The 27,937-nt window shown below is 47.3% G+C and overlaps 1 protein-coding gene across 1 annotated transcript; it reads right to left on the bottom strand.

The window, feature by feature from the left end:
• Window positions 1-1,016: 1,016 nt before the first annotated feature.
• Window positions 1,017-27,937, bottom strand: kirrel1a (kirre like nephrin family adhesion molecule 1a; the record flags this gene model as incomplete). Its single annotated transcript, XM_079216285.1, has 15 exons — window positions 27,653-27,937; window positions 12,368-12,517; window positions 9,337-9,486; window positions 9,080-9,237; window positions 8,829-8,979; window positions 8,405-8,510; window positions 8,169-8,317; window positions 7,863-7,990; window positions 6,974-7,100; window positions 6,595-6,695; window positions 4,918-5,134; window positions 4,578-4,685; window positions 4,180-4,307; window positions 3,783-3,896; window positions 1,017-1,790 (listed from the first exon to the last, which is right to left on the bottom strand). Exons 1-15 carry the CDS (start codon window positions 27,696-27,698, stop codon window positions 1,017-1,019), a joined length of 2,607 nt encoding a protein of 868 aa, XP_079072411.1. The 5' UTR covers window positions 27,699-27,937.

Below are 27,937 nucleotides of genomic sequence, written 5' to 3'. Positions count from 1 at the left end.
AATAGAAGGAAGGTCTACTGCATATACATGGTCTAAGGTGAAGAACAACATGAACACTTGGCACTAGGTTTCTTTTATGCACTGATATACCCTTCCTGAAGTCAGGCTCGGCTGTTGACACGACTCGTCACTCCGTCTCAGCGGATTCCCCCGGGGGGCGGGCGCCCGAGTTAAGCGAGCTCACGTTCAAACGTTTGGTCCGTACATACACATTACATGTTTTACATTGACAAAAATAATTCTGTAATGTTAAAAAATAGAATACAAAGCTCTAGTCTGGTGTGCAAATGAAAAGAAGACATTACACAGATATAGATAAGGGACGTCTAAGCATGAATACTGTAGATGCAGTGCAAAATGAAGACAACCCTCCCGAACACACTGCCACACGCCGCCGAACAGGTGGGATGGCACGTACCACTGTACAGAAGGGCATTCTGGGATACTATATATATGTGCTCTATGATGATTGAATAGGACAACCAGTGAAAAAAAAGAAGAAAAAAAAAGATGGTCGGCCAGAAATGACTTCCACTGGTTCAGCATTTACCATATTTCAGTCAGTCAGTTTTGACTTCACACGTTCTCGCTCATCATTTTACAAAGTCAGTTCATAGCAAAAGATCTGTGGACTCTCGTCCTCTCTCTGGTTCTTGCTCTCTGTCCCAGTCTTGATTGTGACTTTCGCCGTCCGCTCTTTCAGAGCTCAGATATACAAACACATTGGGAGTGAGGGAATTTCAAAATTGTGTGGAATTTCCCTTCCCTGTCTCACTAAAGCTCCTTCATTAACGCTCGTCTCTTGTTTTTCTCGCGCTCTCTGTCTCACGGGCACGGTCTTCTGACTCTGTGCATGGGTGTGTCTGTGTGTGGTATGTTTGTCCGTATGCGTTTGTGTTAGTGTGTGAACGTGTGTGCGTGTAAATCTATGACAGTGTGTGTTTTTGGATGTGGCGCTATTTATAAGATGCTTCCTCATGCTCTGCTAAGACTGTGAGGTGGTCACGCACCCCCTCTCACACATGAGTCTGCATCCTTTGTGTGTGTCGGCTGTGGGAGTAGTCAGAGTGTTGCGAGGTGTAGGAGAAGCGAGTGGAGCTGCCGTACTTCCCTAGTCCAGTCTCTGATCCTGAGGGAGCAGGACCCCCGGGACCCACGCCGACCCCAGGGCCCCCTAGCCCAGGGCCCCCTAGCCCAGAGCCCCCTAGCCCAGGGCCCCCCAGCCCAGGGCCCCCCAGCCCAGGGCCCCCCAGCCCGGGTCCCACCCCGGGTCCCACCCCTGGGCCCACCCCGGATCCTACCCCGTACATCTCATAGGATGGGCAGGCCTCCAACGTGGCCAGGCTGGATGGGGCGAAACCCATGCGGTAGGTCTGGTAATGCGAGGGGTATCCGTAGTTGTCGTAGGCCAGCTGTGAAGTAGAGTCCAGGAGGCTGCAGTCTCCTGGGAAGTCGCTGGCGACGGGGGCGGGGTTAGGCGGGGGCTGCTGGTTCTGGCCCGCGCGGGTGAAGGTGTTGAACTGGGCGTAGCTGATGTGGGACAGTCTGGAGGGGGGCCGGGGGTCATAGCAGGCCTGGGGGCGGCCCGGGGAGGTGAGGGGGCCAGGGGGGCATGGGGCTCCTCCGCTGGCCGTGGCCCCCGAGCCTCCGGCACTGCTGCTGATAGATGCAGCGCCCCCCGGTGTTCCTGCAGGAGAGCGGTAGTCGGAATAGTGCAAGGTGGAGCGGGAGGCAGGGCGGCCTTCATCGTGGGTGGAGGCGCGCACGTTGTAGTAGCCATTGGTGGGGTCCTGGAGACAAAAGCAGAGTGGGCTTCAAGAAAAGATATGATGAGGTGAAATACATTTTCTATATGCCAGTGTTTAGATTCATAGAACCAAAAAGATTTTAAGAGAATTCCTTTTTTTTTCTCCAGGTTAACAACATTCTGAAGTGATAATTTCTGTCCAAAGCTTTCATGAGTTTAAGCATCCATGTTTCCCTCCAGACCTCTCCAGCAGGGTGGATCCCAGCCAGCTCTCCCTGCTCACTACACCCACATCATATTGCTCTGCTATTATTTCTGACATGATTCTGCCACCTCGTTGTCTCTCATGTGTCCGACTTTCACCCCCACCCAACTTCGTCTCACTGCGTTGGTGCTTCAGGCCGCGGGCGGGGAGAGAAAAAGAAGAAGAAGAAGAAAGTCTGGCTGAGACTGTTGTCGGAGGGTGATCTAACCATCACCTGGGGTGTCTGTGTTTCTTCAAAGTGATCCAAGGCAGCACTCCAGCTAGAGGGCTGGTGTTTGCCCTCACAAAATATTCATGTGGGGGGGTTTCAACAGAACATTTTGGCAGCTTTACGTGTGAAAATACATTCATCACCTAAGCCCAGCCCCACAGCATCAAAATGCATAAATGATTCATGCCAGCTGAATGGGCAGGCTATGCCTAAACAGCCTTCATCTTCTTCAAATGTATTTCCAATTGTTTTTTGTTGTTTTGTTGTTGTTGCATTTAAACATCTTCAAATGAGTGGGACAACCTTTTAAGCAGTGCCCTCACAGCCCTGGAATGAGGGGCCGAGAAGAACGGGAGCTCCAGCAATAAAAGAAAAGCCAACTTGCACTGCAGAAAGATGTTTGTCTAAAAACTCTAATATTCTCACAGATATTGAGTTCAATACTAAGACTAAGTTTAAAGGTCACCAGTTTAGAGGACATGAGGTCTAAATACTCTTGAGGCTTGAGATGGCTGAGGGGATTTTCTAACGGAGGTGGAATTGTTTTAACTGGACTGAAGTCATAAGTAATAAGTCATATTTCCTGGCCAACAGCAGTTAGATAAACAGCAGACCCTTTGGTTATGTTCTTGTTCACTGCATTGAATATCACAGTTACTCTATACAAGACCATGACAGGCAAATGAAGGGCCAACAACTATGGAAATCATTTAATGCGAATGACTGTGGACATTTCATGTGTTTATTTGGGTGCAACACATTTAATACCTTTGTAGCTAATACTTACACATTTTATTCTAAGCAGCAGTTTAGATGAACTGGCATTTAGTTGCTAATCTGATTCTGCCTTTTCGAATTAAACCTGCATTGAATTCTGACAAAACCCAGACTGGAGCTGTCTGGTCTTTGTCTTCTCCTGTCTGCAGCAGATACACAAGTACGCCCTCTAGAGGGTCAAACGTGAAACTTTAAAATATGTATATATTTTTTGTTTTTAATGGAATGAAACCGATAAGTATTACACTTGTAAAAATGTCACTTACACATCTTTTTTTAATAGAAGAATCAAACTTGTTAAAGTACCTGGATTTGATCATTTTCAATAGTCAGTTGGGATTATATATATGAATAAGGCTTCATTCATAGTATTAAAATCTTTAAAATACCGTTATGTTCATGTGATTATCATCTCTGCCAGGTAGAGACTTCCACCAGAAAAAACAAATGCTGATCCTCATTGGATGAAAGTCATCACTCAGAGTCACCCTGTCATTAACGAGTAGGATACTTGCAGCCCTTTGAGGTACAAATAGAATGACACCTTACACCAAAATGAACTCCACAAGACCTCACTTTGACACTGGCATTATTTTAGGACACACGTTTTGTTGATTTCGACTTTTTATTGATTTTTATGTTCTGTTTCTGCACCTGTTACTATACCACAACACAGCATTTTGTCATTTCTGAGTCTTCTACGACAAAAAGTGTCAGTTTGTTTAGGCTTTGTCGACAATCTGCATCTGGATTTGATGCAAACGAGTGTTTAATGAGCTCACCTTAAGGTCATACTCCTGGCGGGTGTCCAGAGTGTCGCTCCGTAGGTCAGACTTGAGCTCTATGTCATCTTTAAAGGGCTGATTGGAAGGAGAGAAGGACACAGAGGGGAGAAACTAAACCGTCAAACAACAAAACAAAAAACAAAAAGGAGGAGAGAAGGTGCCATAACAAAACGGAAGAGGGAAGGAGGCAACAGAGTATGACAGGAAAAGAGAAAATGGAATTCAAAGAGTTAAAAGGAGCGATTACAGGGGAAAACACAGTTGTTTTTTTAGTCAAAAGGTGCAGTGTGGCGTAGGGAGAGGTTACTGAGTTAATGTGAGGTTTTTCTTTTCTACAACTACAGGCTGTGTAAACAGTGTATGGCCCAAGCACACAAACCCCGCTGCTGCTCACCGAGTACATGGCCTTGACCATGCGCGACGCCGTGGACACGCTGCCGGAGTCCTCCTCTAAGCTGTGGGTCTCCTTGTTTATCGTCTCCACCTTGATGTCGGGCTTACCCAGCGTGACCCCGCGCCGACCTGGAAGCAAAACACGGCAAGGTTGAACACAGCTGGACACACGCACCGTGTGCCGGGGTGTTTTCACGAGCTGGAGGAGCGAGTTCAGAGGGGACCTATATCCATATGGTGGACAGGAAGCTGTCGGGGTTTGTTTTTTTATTTGGTTTGCTGCAGGTTATTTGGTCCAGTGATGACGAGCAATTCAAACCACAAACATGAACACGTCTACTGTACATTTAGATCTGGGCTTATACTGTATGTGTGAGGCACATGGAGAGTATGACTCACTGCCTTTGCGCTGCCGGTAGAAGATCAAAACGAGGACCAGCAGAAAGATGAACAGGAGGATGGTAGAGCCCACCGTCCCACCAGCTATTATCCCCACCGGGACATCCTCTGAAATGAGGGGGTGCGAGAGAAAAAGGGAGAGACGGAGAGAGAGAGAGAGAGAGAGAGAGAGAGAGAGAGAGATGGAAAGACGGATTTAGTCAAGATGCAAATATCTGTCTGTCAATAGCTGAACAATCCAGATTTTAATGCAAAAAAATACATCTTTCGAACCTAAACCTAAAACATTTGCATTTAGCAGATATTTTATTTTATTTTTTAAAGAATTCATAAAACACACCGGTCTCCTCCAATGTGATGATCATGGTGCCCGGGCCGAACGAGTTCCAGGCCGTGCAGTTGTAGGTGGACAGGAAGTCCGACTCCATCACGTTGTTGATGGTGAGCGTAGAGAGGACGCCGCCGCCCTCGGCTGACGGTTTGCTCTGCTCCACCGTGTACCTCTCCAGCAGCGTCCCCTTCTCCTTCTCCCACACGTTCTCCTTCCATGCCCACACCTGCAGCACACACACGGCCATCACAATGAGTCAAAGTGCTATTTGGGAGGGTTAACTGAATTATATTCATTCTGCCTGAATAGAAATTTGTCTTTTAACTGAATTGAACCAATAAATGAGTCGTTGCTACAACAGGCCATCTACCAATAAAACCAACGGCCTTCATACAGCGCTATAATAGCAACTGCTGCACAATTACACAGTAAATGTCACATGCATGCAGTAATGCACTCATGCGTACACACAGATGAACACATTAGTCTGCCATTATAAATGTGTCTACATACAGTTATGCTTGTCAGGGTGTAAAAGCACCAAAGCATTAACACATAATGGAGAAATAATTCTAATTTTACAACTGAGTTGGACAGATATATAGATATATATCTGTATATAATAAAAACTCTGCCCTAAATATCAACCATTAGCACTGTAATGAAATACATGAAACCTGGAAATTAAATTGTCTATTTTTATTTTTGTTGATCCTTTGTTTGAAAATGTTCTTGAAAAATCTACGTCATTTACATAAATGCATATGAAGAATAACATATGTCAGAATAACAGCAGAAAACACAAATAATGCATTAATTCATGAGTAAGGAGGACGGAATGACAGAAATGAGACCACGTGAGTTTCCAGCGCTCCCATGTAAACGCCCGCTGTGCGTGACCTGCTCAGACCGGCAGCCGTCTGCATGTTTCCTCAGTCTGAAGTGGAGGTGGGTGGGGTCGACGGAGCTGGTGCGAGTCTTGAACAGTCTCCAACTTTAAAGCCACTAAAAGCAGCTGTATTATTTAGCATTGAAGTACTGTACTAAGGCAAAGTTAATTATGCATAAACCCACATGTTCCCATAATCTGCCCACTTATTCCAGAGGAGGATAATCTCCTGGCTGTGGCGTTTACTGGGACAACTGTTCTTCTCCACTCCTTTATATTTTATAAATCTTTTTCTGTCCCAACCTCCGCCGCCTGCATTAGGAGCGCGCACTGTGAGTCAGGATGGATCAGTCACAGAGGAAGTACTACGACTGCGTCTCTGTGATACGGCCGAGTGGAGAAAGCATCTGGGCTGATTTCTGACGCAGTAGCTAAAAGCAGACCGGCTTAGTGTTAGTGTTGGTTTGTTTATGTGATGGGATGGAGGGAAATTCTGTGAGAGTTTAAGGGTGAGTCACCACTCAAAAAGAAAAGGGGACAGTGCCTAAAAGCATTCAGCGAGCAGAAGTAGAGCCCTTTAGGAGGCGGATTGTACAGTAACAGTGAGAGACAAATCGCTGTCGGACTAAAAGGTACAGCCCTGTGCTCCATGCGATCGAAGCTTTTCCTAGTTTGTCCGTTTCCTTTGTCTGAATAATTGATTCAGGGTGGAAATGTGGACATTTTCTTTGCGGGTTTGATGCCAGAAATGTTTTTCTTTTATTTTTTTCTCCACATGTTCTTATGTTTTCACTTACAATCTTATCCGGAGGAGGCGTACTGGCTATGTAGCACTTCACCTCTCCTCTCTCCCCTTTCACTGCATACTGGACTGGATCACTGGAGATGATAGGGGGACCTGCATCGGTCAAACATGAGAGAACATGTTTAAAAGAGAGAAACAAAATAAATGACAAGACGAGAAACCGCAAGCAACATATTCAAGCTGGGTGTTCTTTCCCGTCCCTCTTGTTTAAACACATTGACCTTCCCAAAGCCTGTGGTGGCCATTTCCAAATAAATGGCCACCACTTTAGACATACAACTTTTTTTTTTTTTTCAATTACTGACAAGCTGCCCTTTTAGAAAGTACATGAGGCAGTGAAGCATAAATAAGGTGTGTGGATGTTCTCTGACCGTTGACGGTGAGCGTGACCTCCGTCTCTCCGACTCCGATCCGGGGGACGATGGCCTTACACACATACTGGCCGGCGTCCGCTTGGCTCACCGACTTCAGATACAGCTGGTTGCTGTTACTCAGAACCTGTGGGGGAGTGAAAAAAAAGGACACAAATATAAACAAGACAAATTTGCTAAACACAGGGATAAACAAAATAAAAGGCCACATGGCCATAAGTAGAAGAGAGGCTAATGTATTGCACCTTATTATTGGAACAGATCATGTGACATATTTGCACGTCTGGCCTTATTTGAGTGTGTTTGTTCTACTACTCTGACCCGAACTGGTTAACAATACAAACTATGCACATCGGCTTTTAACCCACCACAAAGGTTTTGCAGTTGCCTAGCAACCACATATATCGGAAAATTAGCTGTGGGAAAATTACGGCTAAATGTGAAACCACCGCGAGAGAAAAATAAATACCTGAACAAGACTGATTAGATAGATGGAGGTGTACGTCGAGCTCTGTCTTTAGTTCTGATCTCCAGTCCATAAATGAACTGTAGTTTAATAGACGGTGGTCAAGGCAACTATATGTAATGTTGGCATACATCTATTAGCCATGTCTTTAGTTTCTGGCTGCTGTATATCGTAGATGTTATATACAAATATATAATTACATAGTGATATATATTCGTCATTGAATTTATTAAATGTAATCTGACCTTAAATTGAAAAGAAAAATAATTAAAAAGAGGCTGTGAGAAGGCAGAAGAGAAGAAAGACGTCTTGGTGTACAGACAGACCACGGACTGCATTTGTAAATACGGGAGACGAAGGAGTGAACTGTAAAAATAGTGCGAATACAAGAACAGAGGAAAGCGTGGGCTCTCAGCTTCTTACCATGTTCGAACCCTTTTTGAACCAGGTGAGTGTGAGCGGAGGGTTTCCGGCCCATTTGCAGTTGAGGGTGACATCAGAGTCAACGTCGACTGTTTTCGGCAGCGGCTCCACCAACAGAATTGGACCGACTGGAGAGAGAGAGAGAGAGAGGGGTGTTCTTTGTTGAGCGACGGGTAATAATGCAGTGGGACTAAAGGGGAGAAGCTGCTCAGAGGATGGTGTGTTTCATGCCTCCAACTCCAGACCGGGGCGAGTAAAGTGGGCCATGGCGAGAGAACAAGGAGAGGTGAGTATTGTGTGACTCACAGTGAACGTCTACCAGGATGCTGACGTTAGTCTTTCCCACAGCGTTGAAAACCAGACAGGAGACGGGCTCGGTGAAGAAGGAGTGGTCGGCCTTGGTGGTGAGCACGCTCTCCCTGGCGCCCTGCAGCACCACGCCGCCTTTAGCCCAGCTGGGGTGAAAATGTTCAAATGAAAACACGCACACACCTCGGAACAACATATGGAGACCACAAATGTACTTGTACGTGGATGCAGACCTGAAACCCATAATAGGAGGGTTGGCGTGAGCCTGGCAGGTGAAGGTGACTCTGTCCCCCTCCAGGACAGAACGAGGCTCAATGGACAAGGTCACTGTCGGTGGATCTGGAAGGGAAAGAGGAAGAGAGAGAAGCTCACATACCAGCAGTCTTAGTGCATCTAATATATGCTGCAATCTGGAGACAGTTTGATGCAAAATGGCCGCCGTGCATTACTTAGTAATAGGTCTGAAACATTCAGCGACTGGCAGATGTTTTATGTTTCAAAATATGACGGCGTGTTGCTTTTGATTCGTCTGAAATGTAAAAAAAATATGTGTGTACATGGTAATTAGCAGGGTAGTGTTGTTATATATCATGATTGTAAACATTTACTTGTGTTTTGGCAAATGCAATGATACTCAGAATCAGCTTCATTGCTTACGGTGAACGTTGAGGGTGACGGTTGCGCTTTTTCCGGTGGGAACCGCCAGGTTGGTGGCCACGCAGCTGTAGTTCTTCCCGGTGTCGGAGTCGACAGGATGGATGGGCAGGTAGCTACGCGTGGTCACCCGCTTCCTGTCTGGAAGCACCTCCTGATGATGGAGGGCAGAGAGGCATTGATCAAACATTTACCAAACAGATACGAAACAGTATGAATGTGCAGTGTGAATGTGGTCTCTATCTCCGACTAACAGTGGTACTGGCGGCCCCATCCACAGGCAGGCCGTCTTTCAACCACTCGATCATAGAAGGCGGTTTGGCCCCTCGAGACACGCAGCTCAGGTTGTAGGACTCCCCCGCGTTCAGCAACACCTCCGGACCCCCATCGATAACGGGGTTGTCTGGGGGGACTGGAGCCGGAGAAAAGTTTTAGAAACACGCGCAGCGTCTCACATACTTTCAATGGCGTCCATTGCGCATCAGTGCACGTGTCGTGCTCTCATACGTACTGAGGACGGTGAGTTTGGCCCTCCTAGACCTCAGGGCGGCGTCAGGGGCCTGGCACTCGTACAGGGAGTCATCAGACAGATCAGCTGACAGGATCTCCAGGTTGTACTGGCCCAACTCCTGCACGCGCAGCACGCGGTACCTGGGCCAGGCTGGGACAGAGACAGACATGGCAGGCTCAGTAACACAAACACAAGATGCACTTTGGGTCGATGACTTTTATGTTTGACTTGGGTGGCTTTCTAAGTCTATTTAAAGTTATTTTATTAAAACACAGATGTCCCAAAAAAAAATATATTTTTTTGTTGATCCCCACATAGCGGTACATGTGGTCTGTATCAGAATATTTTTAATTTGCGACGCGTCGCGTAGCGGTTTATGCTGATAAGAAGACATCAGGTTTGTGTCATGAATGGAGCAAAAATAACACTAGAGAGATGCATGGCCACATTCACACACATGCATGTCCAAACACACTCACGTTCACATTCACGCGATTGCACAACACACACACACACACACACAATCAAACACACAATCAAAGACACGCAGCCCAGCCTCCCCGGTCCTTCCTCTCCCTTCCCCCATCCGCCACACCGCCCAGCTGTGTCACTGCTGTACATTCTCACCGTTAGGTGGCATCCATGCTCTCTCTCACCAGCAGGGGGAAAAGATGAATGCATTATGACAGCAACGTTTTAGAGGACTCAAATCAACTCCAGTCCATGGTGCAGAATTCATGTTCGCTGCCCAGACGTAGATCGCATGTAAAATTTGCTCTGTCGTCTCCATGTGCACTGCAGCCCCCGAACTGAGCTGGCTGCTCGCCTAACCTTGTGTGTCCTTGTTTCTGCATGTGTGTGTGGCGGGCGCGCGTGCGTGCGTGTGTTTTGTATATACGTCCATTTGCATGTTAAATGTTGAGAGCGAGAAAGCGTGTGAAAAGCACAGAGAACGAGGGGGAGAGAGGGACAGAGCCTCATACACATGAGCCTCATACACACACACACACACACACGGGCGTGTGTGTGTGTGTGTGTGTGTGTGTGTGTGTGTGTGTGTATGTGTACGTGTGCACGAAGTGGCCAGTGTTCATTCACATTTTTATTTAAAAGCTTTGGCTTGAAGCACTGGACCATTATAGTAACAATATGATTCAAAGAAAGGGAGGTAGGGACAGGAAGAATGGAGAAAGGACAGAGAGGACGGGCAGGAGGAGAGAAGGAAAGGACAGAAGGGTTGACAGAAAGAAAAGCGGAGAGCATGAACTGAGATTGTGTCAAGCAAGATGAGGGTGAGGAGGGAGACATGGCAGAGAAGTTAAATGGAGAATGAGAGAGAGGGCTCGGCGCAAGAGAGGCGGCTGAAAGAAAGAAAACAAGAGGGAGAGAAAGGAACAAGGGAGCTTGGAGGAGGAGGAGGAGGAGGAGGAGGAGGTCACAGAGGAGAGGAGAAGAGACCAGAGGAGAGGAGAGATGAAAATCATAACGCAGATGAGAAGGATAACAAAAGAAGAAGAAAAATAAAAATAAAGGAAAGGAATGTAAACGGTGGTTAGCAAAGCAAAGGAAAGGGGAGGAAAATATATACAAACCAAAAAAATAAATAATATTAAAGCAGAGAGTCCTAGGAAAACAACAGCAACATCAACCAAACACAAGGCAACAGCATGTCAAGAATGATGCAGTCTCCCTCTGGACCAATCAGTTGAAGATGTGCCCACTTGCTCTGACCAGTAATTGCACAGCCCCCTTTGGGCTAATCAGTGCAACTCAGAAATCACTGCAACGCAGCGATGAGATGCATCATTCCCCCAAGTTTTGTCAAAGTCAGACAAGCTGTGTCTTAAATTGTTGTTGACACTCAGACAAGCGGGAGACTTAATAAATCAAACTGGAAATTTCCCTCCCGCGGGACATAAATGCAAAGACAAACTGGAGTGAACAGGACGGGCGTGATAGAATTAGGCCTCCACACATATCAGTTGATGCATCGGCCTCTCAATAAAAATAGGCGTACTTTTTTATAACGGTTATTAGCTCGTCGATGTCGCCCACTGCTGAGATGACAGAGGTGATGATGTGATGCTCCTCAACCGAGTTGAAGGGTGTCAATCTGCAAAAGGGGCCCGGGGAGCTGAGAGCTTCCCATCTAACACTGGCTGATAAGTGCAGAGGAAGGTGGCCGAAGTTATCATCGGCCTGAAAGAGTGCACACGTTTGTCCCCATGCTGTTTCGGTCTCGCTGTAACTACAACAATAATTCGTGAGCATACATTTCCTATCGCAGTTGCACACACGCAACGTCGGCGTGGGCCAGCGTGAGCCATTCAAAAGCCAAATTCCACATCTGCAAGACATGAAACAGCACAGTTGGCTCAGTCCAAGCATATTTTACGAAATTATTTGCTTATATATATACTGTATATATACATTTATTTTAGGTAAGGGCTTATAAATGCCCTGTGCCCTGTGCAAACTATCCTAGCTGGTAGTTTAGTGGTTATGGTGATAATATACATACAGCTGAAGAGCCCGAAGCTCTACAGAGCTGCTAGCACTCTCAGTCTGGTTCCTGGTTGCTGCAGAGGTACGCCTTGGGGTACAAGGGCCCCTGGTTGAAAATCACTGGGTATCAGCACTATAGTTGGCCTGCATGCTATAACAGCAACGCTTGTGCATTTGTAGTTTTAGTTGGGTCTAAAATTGGGTCCAGTTTTAATGTGAGGTTAATAAATGTTACGCGTGGGACCTCGGTGGCCTGAGTTTCAGTTTAAGCAAATGGTGGAGCAGATGCCCCTGTAAGCACGGGCTTTATACATTAAACATATGTGAGCCGTCCTCGCAGTTGAACCAGAGAGAACTCAAGAAGAAGAAAAAAAACATTATAATATTTCTACATCTTCAAACACGCAGTATAAGACGTTTTCCCATCAGCAGCTCCAATCCGAAAGTATCAGCATCAGCTTTGAAAAAAAAGGCATCTTAGTCACATGCTGAACAGAGCGAAGGGAGCCCGTGTATGATGTCTCACCCCGGAGGTCCTCTCCGATGCCCAGAGCCAGGCCATCTTTGGTCCACTGAACAATGCCTGAGTAGTTGAAGACAACGCAGGACAGGATCACCCTCTGGCCCCGCACCACCGACTGGTCTGCCGGCTCCTGAGAGAACCTCGCCGTCCACACTGGAGAGACAGAGAGAGGATAGGGGATGGCAGAAAGGGCGGGACAATGTTAGGGACTTTCTTTCTCAACTTGCTCCTGAAACAATCACCACCGCATTGTTATTGTATCTGCTCCGTGGCTTTATGATTAATTGATTGAAAAACCGCATTCCCCCGGAAAGAAACGGGAATGCCATCTTTGATCACATGCTGGCTCGCGGCCAGGAAGAGCGGGAAAGACGGCGGTGTCAAACGAGAGGAGATCAGAATAGAAGTGAGAGAAGAACAAGAACGAGAGAAGACGAAGAGGTGGTGAACGCTGACTCAGGAGAGAAGAGCTGGGAGATCAAACAGGCAACTTCAGCCATCGGGTTTCTCACACCCCTCTTCTTCTAGCTCCTGACTTTTATTTCTTCCAAACTCTCTGGCCCTCCCTCCCCCGTCTCTCTCCCTTTCTCCCCTTTCTTCATTCCTCCCTATGAGTCATCTGCCAAGCTTCCAGTCCACAACCACAACTACAGTGGCCGTCATTGTCTACTAGGCTCTCTCCCCCTCTGGTCTGTAGTCCACCACCACAGACTGGCCCACCGACTGACAAGTCTGATATGAGGAGAAACAAGAGAAAGCCCCCCTCCCTATTGTTCCCCTATTGTTCCTCACTGCATGATGACAAGTTGTAATTAGCCGTCCCTTGAAGACATGACACCCGCACAAAAGCAAGGGAGGCAGTCGTCACCGCGGAGGCTTTGCATCGCTCCGTCCCCGATTTTTGTTTCTCTCCCCTCTCCCACTTGTTATTTCAAAGAATCTTGTACAGTAGATCATGAACCCAATGCTGCATAGTACCCCCCCCCCACACACACACACACACACAACTCCTCCTCCTCCTCAGCCATTATCTCTCTCCTTCCATTCTATAATGTTGTATGTCCTTTACCCAAATTGTTTCGCTTCCCTCTCTGCGTTTCCCTCTATATGTATGCACCCCCACTCGCCTCCTCCACTCCTCACATCCATAATGCTGTCTATGAATGTCCTTTTGCCTGCACTGATTTTCCCCTCTTGCTCTCCTTCACTACCGTGTGTACTGTACGCGCCCTCCTTCTTTCTATATACATATATAATGCTGTATATGTCCTTTTACCCATAATGCTTTCTATTTCTGTGTTCCTCCTCACTGGTTGGAAGGGGGTTAGAGGCGGACTGTCACAACTCATTTATCACATTAAATATCAGCCCTCCAGCACTTTCTCTCTCCCTTTCTTTCTCAACCCCCCTCTCTCTCTCTTCTCTCACTTTTTTTCCTTCACTCCCTTTTCTTCACCTCCTACCATTTACATCTCTCCTTCTCACTTGTCCTTTCCTCTCTACTTGCCCCCCCCTTTCCCGTACACTCCCTCTCTCATTCCCTCACACTTCTCCCTCTGAGCCCTTCGGCGCTTTACTGAAGGTTCCCATCTCTCTCTCTCGCTATTTTTTTAACAACTGCCATATGCCTCCTCCGAGCCCCACCTCCCGCCTCCCCATCATGACCCTCGGTCCCTATCTCCCACGTTTCCCCTTCTCTTTTCTCGTACACAGACGTGCACTCTTCCGCTATCATGTCAAATTTGGTGCGATTTGCAGAGGTACAACATGCCTGATAATACAAAAGAACGTAGTCATGTGAAAAGATTTCCTTACCAATCATAACAATGGCTTCTGACAGTGCAGCGCATTAATATTCTGAGGATAAAGGAGATGTGCGAGGATACACGGTGAAAAGGGAATCAGATGCAGATGGAGTTTTGCAGCGTGCATACCTAGAATAATTTAGCACTGAACCAAAAATAATAATAATAGCGGCCCGTAATTTGCTCCCTGAGGATCACCCAAATGAACTGGATTAATAAGATAAACAAAGCAAACATAACAACAACACTTGGCTCTGAAGAGTTGGGAAAACCATGTCATATATTTCACAGACTTTAACCGTAAACACTGACAAGGCTCCACAAGAATGCGTGTTTTCCCCGGCCAGCAACCGCCATGGCTCAAAGTCCGGTGGCTTCCTTCCGAACTTGAGATTGTGCAGTTGCTAATTTAATCATGAATACTTGATGTTATAGAGAAACACACCAAGTTTTCAGATGCTATCAAGATGGCCGTGTGGCCCAAAACTGCATTTTTCTGGCTTCAACCCGAAGACAGCAGTCAATTTCTCAGAGCCCACGTTGACGTCTCAAAACATTTTCATGTACAATGGCTTGCTAGAAAAATACTCGGGTTGGGCCATATGACGCATTGGCTGAGTACATCGCCAGTTGTTTTTTGGGGGGGATTTCTTCTTCTTCTTTTTGAACCCAATAGCACAAAGAGGCCAGCAAAGGCTTTTCAAAGTTGTTTTTTTTCAAACAAACCAGAGCTGGTAATTATTGGTGGAAAGACCAACTGAGATAGGTTTGGTGAGTTTTATTTTGTTTCTGCCGCGTTTTTTAATTAGGTGTGTTCAATGATGAGTTAACTAAGCTAGTCTTCGTTGGGTAGGGGGACCAAAACCTGATAGCAGCTATCTTTGTGTTTCTGGCATTGGGTGATGGGGAGGTAGTGCACGGTGGGTATGTCTGAGCTTTTTCACTGAGAACAGCTGCCGGCTGCAGCTGAAAACAAGGTGCAGGCTGTAAAAAAAACTAATTAATGAGCTGAAGGATGCTAAAACGCTCCATAGATCTGAGAGGGAACACAGTTCTCTGTGTGTTTGTTTGTTAATGTGTGTGACCCTTCTCACATAAAAGTAGTCATGGGGTCCACTGTAAATGTATAGAACAGATTTATTGCATCACTATATCTTCAGGATGTGTGTGATGCTCCACTTCCTCCAGACCAATCAAAAGGGATGCTGCATCTCACGTGCTTATTTTGTCAAGATTTTCTGAGAAATCTGCATGGTATGTAAATGTCAGATATGTACAGGTTATTTAATTAATGTGGAGAATGTATAATCAGGAAGATAATTCATAAGACGAACATAAACAAAAGGTAATTCGAGACTGTAGGATTTTTTTTTTTTGCTTTAATTTCCAGTGCGCACCTTAATCTAACAAAACTCATCCGTCGAACACTAATTACTGGAATGCACAGTGAGGATTTATACTATCTCAAAAAGCAAGAAGAGGTTTTCTCATACATACATGGGTGTAAAGAGACTTTAGCTGGGTTTAAACCACCACGCAACCTTGACAATAGCCTGAGGGCAAGCAAATCCTTTCCTCCACCACCTCAGATATGCTAGCTGGAGGTATTCCCTCAACTGCCTCAGTAAACCACAAACATAATCCAAACGGAACACTCCTGAGTGGAGGCTACACAATCTGCAGAGAAAAACACCCATACAAAGGCTGAGGACTGAAAACACTGACTCATTTAAACATGTGCTCATCGCCTTCTGATTTCCATATTACCCAGTTAACACTTGTCAACATGAGTACATGAGTGTATGTGTGTGTGTGTGTGTGTGTGTGTGTGTGTGTGTGTGTGTGTGTGTGTGTGTGTTTAAAGAAGGAAATCTTCGCGCGGAGAGCAGTCAGAGCAAAGGCAAGACGAGAGAGTGTGTGTAAGGGAGCTTGTATTTTTTCATTATGTGGGTTATGCTGCAGTGACAAATTTAGAGTGTGTCCTGATTTCCTTGAGTCACTGAGCCCCAAGACACCACCGGGAGACTCCGAGCACCCTGTCTACACAAAGACCACGGTCACCGAGAGCTGCGACCATGACCACATGACCACATGCACACACACACACACACACACACACACACACACACACACAAACAAAAACAGGCAGCGCAGATGACCTAACCTTCACCGCATTGGCTAACCAACACACACACACACACACACACACACACACACACACACAAACACAACCACAACCCAAACATATAATCGACACGTAGAGGTGGTTTCTTGAACAGGACTACACCACGACTCGGACCGAACCGCCGCAGCGGAGCTTCCCCGTCTCCGTTGAGAACGGGTCTCAGTTTAGTCTCGGATTAAACGCAGCCCAAATCAAAGTTTGGAAAGGGATTAGGATTAAGCTCGGGGCCTAGGACAACAACCCCTGCAGACTCCGTGACACCAACCTTGGCTTGTCAACGCCGACACAAAGCCAAAGGCGAGCGTGCACAGCTTGGCCGGGTGACTCACCCAAAGCACGGCCACATGCCGCCATAGTGTGAACCACCACAGCAGTTTAGCCCAAGAGCACCTCTCGCGTGTTTTAATCGCGAGGTAATGAACCGTCAATTTGTTGCTGAGGATGACTGAAAGGGTATAAACACATGCAAAGACGTTTGGAGCTATTTTTAGCAAGTGCTGCTCGCGTACCCTGCGTTTCTTGATTTGGCACACACCCCGCTGTTAGGTGGTGAATGTCAAAGCTGGCTCAACAGCATTTAAACGCAGGCTGGCCTCGCCTCGGTCTACGGGACGGGAGACGAGGTTGGAAGGGACGCCGTGCGGGAGAGGGTTCTGGGAAAGGTTCACTGATGGCATTCGGTCTCATTAAATCAGATGCTGTTAAAGCGAATGGCATTCGTCTGGATTGTTATGCATCGATGTAATTATCTTTGTGTCTGGCGCCCTCCCCGGACCCCTCTGTACCCCTCCAACCAAGTCCCCCTGCCTTCCCTTCCTCTCCCTCGCTCCTCTCCAGCCAATCGCGCGCTTCGGCTGGATCACAGACTTGCGTCGCCATAGCAACAGCTGACGTGGAAGGTAACTACCCCCAAAAAAATAAAAGTTTTCTGTATGAGCACACGCGTATGTGCATCTGTGTGTCTGATGAAATCCTCCCCGGCACTCGGTACACCCATTTTTCTGAAGAAAAAACATTTTTTTCAATGACCTCATCCTCCCTCCACCTATCCAATTAATAGTCAGGCGGCCGCGCTGGTCTCTCATTATTTCTCCCCCCTCCCCCATCCCGCTCTCTCCACTGTTAGTCAATCCGCTCCAAATTGATTTTGTTATCTGTCTAATTCCATATCGCCGCTGCGTGAGGCCGATGTGCTGGTGTTACGCAGGGGCTGCTGGGAAATGAGATGCAGGAACAGGGGAACAAAGAGACGGCGAGGTCCACAGACACAGAGCGCTGAAGTGTAACGGGGAGGATGACATCATTGTTTCAGGACAAAGTTGCAGCCACAGGAGTCATGCGGCACTGACTTCACCCTCCCTGTTGTCTGCATATGACTGTACATATACGTCTAGGAATCCAGCCATCAGTCCGTCCGTGTACTGACAGATCTGTGCACATGTATGCAAGAGAGCTTTTGGACTACTACTACAACTGGAGTTATCCCTTTTTAAGTTCCTTTGTTATTCAGATCACCGGTGTTTGTTTTCCTAAAAAGCTGACCCGGAGATGTGAGGCTGTGAAGCAGCAAAGTGGATCGTAATTGTATACATGCATTATTTATGCACGCAGACTACATTTTTGTGACTGTGTGCATGATGTAGGCACTATTATAATTAATATGTAACTTATCTAGACGTGCAGGTAATGCACTGCAAAAAACGTAATAAAGTAAGTACATCAGTGTATTTGTCAAATTACTTGTCAAAATAGCTCATAACACTTAATATAGCAAGTAACATTGAGCTATAGGGACATTTGAGACAATGCATCTTGAATATCTTGTTAAGTTAAAAATACTTCTTACTACTACTGAGAATCACTTATTATGGCATACAACACTTCCTAATAATGGAGAATAGCTCAACATTAGCTTTCCCGGCTAATTTCAATACATCTTTTTATCTTTGAGGCTAGATATTACATCTCATTTCAAGAAATCTTAGCTAATTTTCACTTTCACAGACTTTTTAAATTCAAAATTTGTTTCTTTCTTTAAACTTATTATTTATTTATTTTTTCAGTTAACAAAAACCACGACAAAACATTGTAAATGACAAAACAGTGGACAAAATAAATAAATAAGTAAATAAAGTAAATAAAATTAATTTCATTAATAGGGGGTCACCAATTGTTTATAATTTTTTGGTCCATTCTTTACAGGTCAGCTGAGAACATTACTCATCTTTTCCCTGAATGATGTCAATTTTACCCAGCGTTGTTTATGGGTCATTGCTTTGATCCTTAAAAAATAAGTCAGTTTTTCCATGTAGTATATCTCCTCTACAATGTCCAGCCACTGTCCTGGGCTGGGAGGATCACTTTTCAGCCAGCTCCTTGTGATGGCCTTTTTACATGAGTATCAGAATTTTCTTCTGAATTATATCGACAGGTATCAGTCCCAGATAAACAGTCCGTGGGTCCCTGGGGATCTTGTAGCATAAGATCTCCTCCAGAGTCTGAATAACTCCCAGAATGTTTGAATTGTTATACATGTCCAAAAAATGTGTGAGTGGTTGGCATTCATCTGCCCACACTCTCTCCACTCTTTACCTAATTGTTTATATTTTGTGTGGGGTGTAATTAAAAAGCGGATTCAGTTCTTCCAACCAAATTCCCTCCATCTTCTAGAACTAGTGGAAGTTTGTTGCGTTCTACACATGGAATGTGAAATTTTCTTTTTTTATATATGTTAAAACACCTTGCATCCATTTAATTGTTTGCTTAATTTTGCCGTGGCCTTTTTCCCCCAGTGTGATTATTTTCATGACTGAATTAATCAAGTGGATGCAGTCACAGTGGCGTTTGTGGACTACAGTTTTGAAGCTTAGAGTTCGGCATTTTCGTAGTGACACAAGAGGGCTGAGCTACGTACAACTGATTGCTGAATAGTACAAATAGTTTTCTTTTCAAGGGAAAAGGTAGAATTTGCTGAACAAAACCAACTCCCACACCTGGACAAGGCTGGCAGTGACCTGTCAATCACAAGGTAGCTCCGCCCTAAAGCATTCCCTGCTTTATGGTCTATTTGACTCTAAATGGGACCATAGTTTACTAAATGAACATCATGCTGTATTGAAGAGGACGTGACACGTCATGTTTCTCAATGTTTCCTGAGGTAATAAATCAAGTGAGAAGTCATTCTCTCAGAGACTTTGACGGCCATGAGTAAGAATGCAAGTTTAAAGCACTTCCACATCGGCTTCCCTTTTCAGAACCGAAGCTGGTTTTGTCCAACTAACAACCCAAAGTCCAAATATATTTAGTTTGCTATGATAGAAAACAGAGAAAAGTAATACCCCCTCAATTATTGTTGTTAATTAATGTGCTGTCAGCCGACTCATCAATAAATCGACCCGTCGCTTCAGCTCTCAGGTCTGTACGTGTAGTACACGAGTGCATGCAGTTCCTGCCGCTATTCATCCGGCTGTGGGAACTCTACCACCTGGACCTTCTCTCAACAACATGGCGACCCGGCAGGACGGCCATAATAACCCGTCGCCATGGCGCCGGCGCTATAGGGAGGAGCGGGAGACGTCGGGAGTGAAAGGAGGCGTCCCACCGGCTCCGCTGACACCGTGTCACTCAAACACAAAGGTGACTCCTGGAGGTGGGGACGGGGCAGAGGGAAGATCAGGGCCGAGAGATCCAGAAGGAGAAAGACACAGACTCCTTCCTTTGTTTGCCGCATTGTCTGCCTGCTCGCTCCCTTCCTCTGTCACCTCACCTTGCCGTCCTCCCCCTTACTAGCAGTCAGCGACCTCTCTCTTTCTTCATCCCTTTTGTGGACTGGCCCCGTTCTCCTTCCCCATTCCCTTCCCTTTGTCTGGCAGGCGCCTCCTTAGAAGTGATCAATCCTCCTTCCTCCTCCTCCTCCTCCTCCAGCCTTACTCCCTTCCTCGGCTACCTTTTCCACCTGCAAGCTGCCTCTCTTCCCCTCCATCACTCCTCCCTCTCGTTCCGTCTCTCTCCGTTACTATCAAAATGGTTGCCGTGGAAACAGTTTATTTGGAAATGGCGGGAGGGAAATTATTCTGGACGGAGCTTTGTCTGTCCATTTTGATGAGAGCGCACATGCTCCTGTCAAGGTGTGCACACTCATTTCCTATGAGTGTGTGTGTGTGTGTGTGTGTGTGTGTGTGTGTGTGTGTGTGTGTGTGTGTGTGTGTATGTGTGTGTGTGTCTCCTCTCTTACACGCTTTTCACATCTGAAGAGCTTTATTTGTTCCAAACCCCTGTTACAGACATTGTTACCATAGCTACAGGCAATGAGGACCACTGACACAATGACACAGTGGCCATGGCAACCCCAGGATCAGTGGTGGGTAATATGATAATTCGTGGACGAGGCATCCGACACATTTCGGGCACATGAAAATGCCGAGCGCTGCATGGAAAGCCGGCCCTTCGACGGTAATCCAGGAGCCTTTGTGCGGACCAGCATGCCGTGCGGCTGACAAAGAAAACTCTGCTGTAACCAAGGGTGACCAAGACTAACAATAGCCGTCCTGGATAAGCTGGAACAAGAGGATACCAAGAGGATACATACATATCAAGCTGCTGGGCCGCTCGTAGCGCATGGGGTCGTCGCAGAATTTCGACTGGCACAATCGATATCATAATGAATCAATGATTCAAGTCCCCCCGCCATTGATTATGGGCAGCGACCCATTCCAAAGGCCGCTCTGCCTCCAAATGCCACATGATCTAGCACGTAGATGTAAACCGTGCCCGTCAGCTGTGACAGCTTTCAGATGGTCTGCCGATCCACGGCGCGGTAATGGGATCCAGCAGCGGGGCTATTTTACAAGCAGCGTCCCATCGATAAATCACCTCCTCCAAGGTCTGCTTTAATTCAATCCAGTGTAATCTAATTTTATTGGTATGTGCTGTGGCGTTCTCGCAATGTCATCTGTCACAGACCGTCCAATAAAAGCCCAGGGCCTTGACCTCCAAGAGCAAAGTAATATTTATCCAGAGCCCCTCACCAACATGGCCACCGCTGCATTGAGGAGGGGGCTGCTTTGTTGATAGCAGACACACTTAGAGCCTGGAAAGCACAGTGATGGGGTGATAGTAAATCTGGGTTGAGCAAATGTTACATTTTAAAGCCTTGGGATAACGTAAGCAAGTCACGACCCCACCTCCCAGAAGAATCGGGTTGGTGTTGGCGACCCTCCTCCCCCGCAGTTTTCTTTGTTTTGAATTGATAACACCTCGGCCTTGGCTAATGTGCACCAATAAGATGTTTTTAAAAATCGTTCTCATGTCTATATTATAACATATATTAAATGTTTTCCTCCACAAACATCTGGCGACCCCCTGAACTTAACATGCAACCCCCTTGAGGGTCCCGACCCCAAGGTTGAGAAGCACTGTATAACACACAAGGAGCACGGGACGAATGCGAACCAGAATCTTTTCAGAAAAGCAAAGGTTTCTACCTCTTCACTTTAAATACTATTGTCATGATATATCTTGATCATGAGTTACTATACATGTACATCTTCCTTCGTCCCTCCCTTTCCTGTTTCAACAAGACAAGGTTGCACAAAGCCAGGTCCATAAAGAAATTGGTTTACCCCAGTTGGGTGTGGCAGAACTCTACTGGCCTGAACCCCATCACACAGCTTCGGGATGAAGTGGACCGCCAGCCACGAGCCCGGCCTGTCTACTCACTAATGCTCCTGTGGCTGAATGGGAGCAAATCCATGCAGCCAGGTTCATAAAAGAGAGAAGAAGAGCGGAGCGCGTGACAGCTGCACATTAATGCCCATGGTCCACATGCTTCCAGCCATGTGGAACATCTTCCATCAACTTGCACTGACTCGCCATGCAAACTGGGTGAATCCTGACGTGGAGTTGAGGTGAGCCTGCGGGGCATCGTATTAGGTTAGCGATGGCGGTCTTTGACAAAATAATGCATCTGAGCAAAACGGTTTTAATGACTTGATTTCAAGGCCATCGACGATAATTACGGCAAAGAGATGGCTGGCTCATTATCTGCAGTCTGCAACAATTTAGCCCGCGGGGCTGTTGCATTGCACGGCGGTGGGGACGGCGAGCGTTTTTCGCCGCACTGTGGTCACCGATTTGGTCTGACGGCTGACCCTGATGTTGTTATCGTAAAGGGAAGACGGATGGAGCAAGTCGAATCTCTCTGCCTCTCGCGGCCCTGTCCCTGTGGAGGAGCAGAGACCGGGAGAGCGGAGAAATGAAGTGACATCATCAGCCACATTCCTGCGGAGGGAGGGGGAGAGGAAAGGGGGGTCGGGAGGAGGAGGAAGAGGAGGAGAATGTCCCAAAACTTTTGAGGTTACAGAACCGACATCCCCCCTCCCCCATCCCCTAAACACACACACACACACACACACACACACACACACACACACACACACACACACACTCTCTCAACAAAAATGCACCCATTCCCCCCCTCAGCTTGTGTGTGCGCGTGTTTTTACAGCACACGCTCGTGTGTGTGTGTGTGTGTGTGTGTGTGTGTGTGTGTGTGTGTGTTACAGTACATGGGCTCCTCTTCCTCATCATGCGCTCCCCGTTTTAATTCATGTGGCTCTCTCCTCCTGTCCCCTCCCCCACCACCTCCCCACCACTCATACCACCCCCTCCCCTTCTTCTCTTTCTCTCTCCACCGACCAGAGGAATGCAAGAACCACATCTGGAACTTATTAGAGAGCAAGAGAGAGAGAGAGGGGGGGGGGGGGAGATGGAAAGAGAAGGATAAGTAATGGTGAGAGGGGGGAGGAGGAAGAGAAGAAGAAAAAGAGTCAGATTAAAAAAGAAAAGTCCAGGAGGGGACAGAAAGGGAGAAAGAATACACTTTGGTGAGCAGAAAATGGGCTCATGTTTGGGAGGGAGAGGCGAGGAAGCGAGGAAGAAAGTGAACAGCGACGCCGATTAAAGCCAATTAACCTCGGCGGGGACGGGGCAGGAGGAGAGCGCGGCTGGCACCTCCGATGCGGGTTCAATCACTCCAGATTCCGGCGCAAATGTAGCCTTTGAACCGGCCTCGACCATATTCTGTCTGAATGAGCCGCCTCACTGTCCCCGCTGAGGGAGGCAGTCAGGCCTGAGTAATGGTCCCTTTCTCTCAGCCGCTGGCCTCCCGACCACTCCTCCTCCTCCTCCTCCTTCTCCACCTTCGTCGTCCTCGTCCCTCTCTCCTCTCAGGCCGGCTCGCTTTTCTTTTCAACCCAGCGCACCCTCCTCCCATACTACAATACCGTCTTCACCCCCCCTCCACCTCACCACCTTTTAAACAAACGCCCCCCCAAAAAAAGTCTAATCACTCTCCATCAGGCTTCACCCACCTGCCCGCAAGACTATCCCTCTTTGTCCCCCCTCCTTCTCCCACACTTCTCCCTCCCTCAGAGAACTTTTTCCCCCTTTTTTTTTGTAACGCGCCCCACCCCCGTGGGCCATCACCCCCAAATCGGTCCTCGCTGCAGAATGTGGCTGTGCCGTTGTAAAAAACAAGGCCAATAGGTTCAGTCAGATGTGATGAAGTGTTCCGCTCTTGCTCGGGGGACTCTGCATAAAGAAACATTTTAAGGGGATGTGTTTTTTTTTTTCTTCCCTTCGTCGTTTTATAACTTGGATGCCCCCGGCCTGTCAAACACAATCAGGTTATGGGGCCTTTAAATCCTGGGGCTTCACTTGAGAGAAACCTTCACAGAGCTGTCGAGTTTTTTACTGAATCTCTCTCCGACCACAAATTTGATGAAGAGATATCGGGCGACATTTCTTCTGTGGCCTGTCCGGTTTTTATTTGTTTTTCTCCAAGTGCCTCTTCAAAGCGCATGATGGGACAGAGGAATGCCCCTTAAACAAACGTATCAGCCGGGGCGCAGCTACCGGCCACGCCACACGTTGACAAAACACCCCGCCGCGACAGAAATGCCAAGAACGTAGTTGATTGAACGGAACCCAACGAGGATCATGTACATTCTGACAGCACTGGCCCCATTGCCAGACGGAGCTCTCCGACTGGTTCAGTGATTGCTCTCAGTGGCTGATGTCAATTAGAGACGCTTTTTGGAGGAAATTCAGATCCCGTAGGCGAATTTGCGTATTAAGAGTAGGACGCTTCGCTCACACCGGGGTCACCATTTAAAACAGACTTCTGCTTCGCTACAGATGTTGCTCCAGATCTGCGCCCCGGAGCCGGAGATGGGTTCCGCTGTGGAGCACCACAAAAAATGGTCGATTGGCCTTCTCAGCGCCTCTCAGAAAGGTTCACGGAGATACGAGCGGTTCTATAAGCGAGAACCCACAAGAGCCTCATTGGAAGACGCGGAGACGTTGGGAGTTTCTGTTGTTTTTTTTGCATCAGCCAAAATCTCTCATCGCCATTAAATGAGCAGGAACCAGTCCTCCCAAGTGCAGTTTTAGTGTTTATTACAGCCCACTACCGTTCCTTTTGTGTTTGTATTTCTCCAGACCTGCGTTGAGTTTAATGAAACGAGGATCTGGTTATATAGTGAGATTAGCTCCACTAACTGCTAGGTTCTTTCATTCATCATGAATACATTAAACAGCACTTGCTGCGTAGTAGAGGATTTGTTTGCCCGGGCAAATGGGGTAAACAACAAAAAAAGATTTCATGTACTAGCAGTCACCGTGTATGAATCAGATATCGAGAGTGGAAAATTTGGAATTTATTGAGACGACAACGTCACAGAGAATTACTGGCAGGAATGCGTCAAATGTAGTAAATCAGCAGTTTTAACAGAGTGTTTTAGTATCGCGCTGGGTCCTTTATGAGGCTCTCCTAGTTCTTCATTGTTATTTGAACTATTACCGCCCACTTTGAGACATTAACATGGAGTAGTGACCACAGAACCCCCTCCCCCGTCCCAAAATGCATCTGACTCCCCTGAACGTTTTTTTTCAACACATGAATCCGTCTGAGGTCTCTGATTCACAGCGCAGGCCTCCGTCCACACAAAAGGGCCGGGTGGGGGGGTGACAAATGGCACACCTGCCCTCTGGCCTTCTTCCGAGCCCGCACCGCTGTGGGTGCAGTGCCGCAAGTCCAAACCCTCCAAGGCCCCCCTGCTCATTAGGGAAGTTGAGGGCGCGTGTTTGCGGTGATTGATTATGCAGTAACATATAACCGCTGCGTTAAAGGCGGACGTACCGCCAGGTTGGTGTGTGGACACGAGGCTATGGGACGCTAAATCAATCACACCGGCGGTGCAGCTAGATGCACTGAATCTAAATAACTTGAGTAGAAAAAACATTCTGATTCACCAAAGCTTTAATTAGCCGCTCGACTAATAACCATCCAATCATTAGCAGGAGGAGGCAATTACATATGTGCAAATTGCAGGCCATGGAATACTGTTTTACTTGTCTAATGAAAAGATAAGAGTCTGGGTGCTCTGAAGAAGAAAAACACTCCCAAAACCTGAGACGAGTATTAACTCTTTGGAGGCGACATTAACTCCGGCTCTCTCCGGGTTTTGTTTACTCCCCTTTTGTTTTAGTTTTTTCTTTGCAAGCCCAGTGCAACATGGACACCGTACACTTTACTACACCAGTTTACGTCTTTCTGAACGAAATATAGCTCCACTTCGCAGCCCGCTGATCTTGTCTTCTGGAAAGCCTTTCGAGAGCAAACGCCTTTGTGCTCGAGAGCGCGACGCGGAGTCATGATGGACTTTACAGTTGTAACGGTTCTACCAGACAATGGGGCACATGGCCTCTCACACACGTAAATAGGCTGTGTGTGTGTGTGTGTGTGTGTGTGTGTGTGTGTGTGTGTGTGTGTGCACGTCCGCCAGTAAGCTAGTCATGTGGACTGAACGGTTTATGAGTGGACAAACAGGGCAACAGCCTGCATCAGTAGTAAGTGTTGTCCGTGGAGAGAGCAGGGGGGTCTGTGTGTTTTGGGTGCTTTGGCGACATATTACCAGATTGTGTCATACGTGGCTTCGAGGAGGAGCGCCTGGTTGGAGAAGGAGCCTGGCCCTCGCCGTGTGAGGATTGCAAAAACAACACACTCTGGCTGGATGCTGAGCGATACAAAGCCTGGCAGACACGGTGACATCATCCCTCTCCATACCTTCCCTTCCCACGAACACGCCCCCTACCTATGATGAAGTGGTCGTGCACGCTCCCGGTCAGCCAAGGTAGACAATAGGTGGGGGGGTTGCCGTGGCGACACACAGATATGCTTCAATCAAACGGGTAGCTTATAGAAATTACAACCCTCCTCTCCTCCTCCTGCGCCTCCTCCTCCTCCGTCTCCCGTCTCCCAGCAACTCGGCTACAGCTGTGATTATCATGAGCCAATAGCCTACCTGGGCACCGTACAGGTATGGAGGGGGAGCAGACGCATGGGTGCTGCTGACTGCACATGCCTCATCGTGCCCATTGTGAAATGCACAGAGGAAGGCAAGCGAGAGGGTGAAAATGGGCCTTGAGTCAAGCACACAGGTAGGACACGAGGACAGGAGCATTAGAGTGGGTGGTGTGTGTGTGTGTGTGTGTGTGTGTGTGTGTGTGTGTGTGTGTGTGTGTGTGTGTGTGTGTGTGTGTGTGTGAGGTGGGGTAGCTATATGAGCTGTCTGGTGGCAGTGGTCTCCCTCCCTGACATTCAGAGGCCACAGCAGCGTGGAGGAGCTGCTGTCATTCCCGTCACGTCCTCAGGCTGAATAACGCCACTGAGGGGTCTGTCATGTGCAAGAAAAAAGAAAAAAAGGTCACTCGGGCCGGTGGGCGCGCACGCGCCAGCCATGTTTCAAGTTGGACGCGCGCACGCGCCGCGGTCGCACACGCGTACAGACAGCGGCGCGCGCGACAATGATCGTATTAACACACAAAAAAAGAAGTAGAAGAGAAAAAAAGAAGTGTGGCGATCCATTGCTGTGGTGCGGACACGCTGTCACACGCGACGAGCGCGCTCACACGAAGCTGCACGTGCACGAACACGCGCGCGCCGACACACACACGCCTAAGGTGATCCATTGCTGCGGCTCATATGGTAATGCTATGAAATCACGTTATATGCCTGTCTCTCTTTATATATATATATATATATATATATACATATACACTTCTGGAGAAACACCGCGAAGGCTCTATTCTGCGTTAAAGCCTAGTTTCACACATTACATCCAAACGTTATCCGCCGTGTGTTATGCGCTAAAGAGAGAGAGAGAGAGAGAGAGAGAGAGAGAGAGAGAGAGAGAGAGAGAGAGAGAGAGAGAGAGAGAGAGAGACATGCAGCCTTACCAGTTTGAAAACTCAACACCAAACTCAGGAGCAGCAGCCTCTGCATGGTTCAGCCGACCAATAAGTCCGTTATTGGCTCAAACCTCCGTGAGGACAGCATCAAAAAGCGGGAGTTTACTGACTTTAATAGTAATTATGCTTTGAAAAATAATCCCCCTGCGTCGTCCCTGCTCGCTTGTCCTCTGGCTCGGCTCGGAGCTGCTCAGCTTTTACACCGTTTCACTGCTTCTTCTTCTTCTTCTTTCTTTCCGCCTCTCTGTCTCTCTCTCTCCTCTTCTTCGCTCT

Source organism: Taurulus bubalis, assembly GCF_910589615.1.
Source record: "Taurulus bubalis genome assembly, chromosome: 3".
NCBI lineage: Eukaryota > Metazoa > Chordata > Actinopteri > Perciformes > Cottidae > Taurulus > Taurulus bubalis.
The sequence above is the reverse complement of the archived record's forward strand: the minus strand, read 5'-3'. Positions and strand labels throughout refer to the sequence as shown.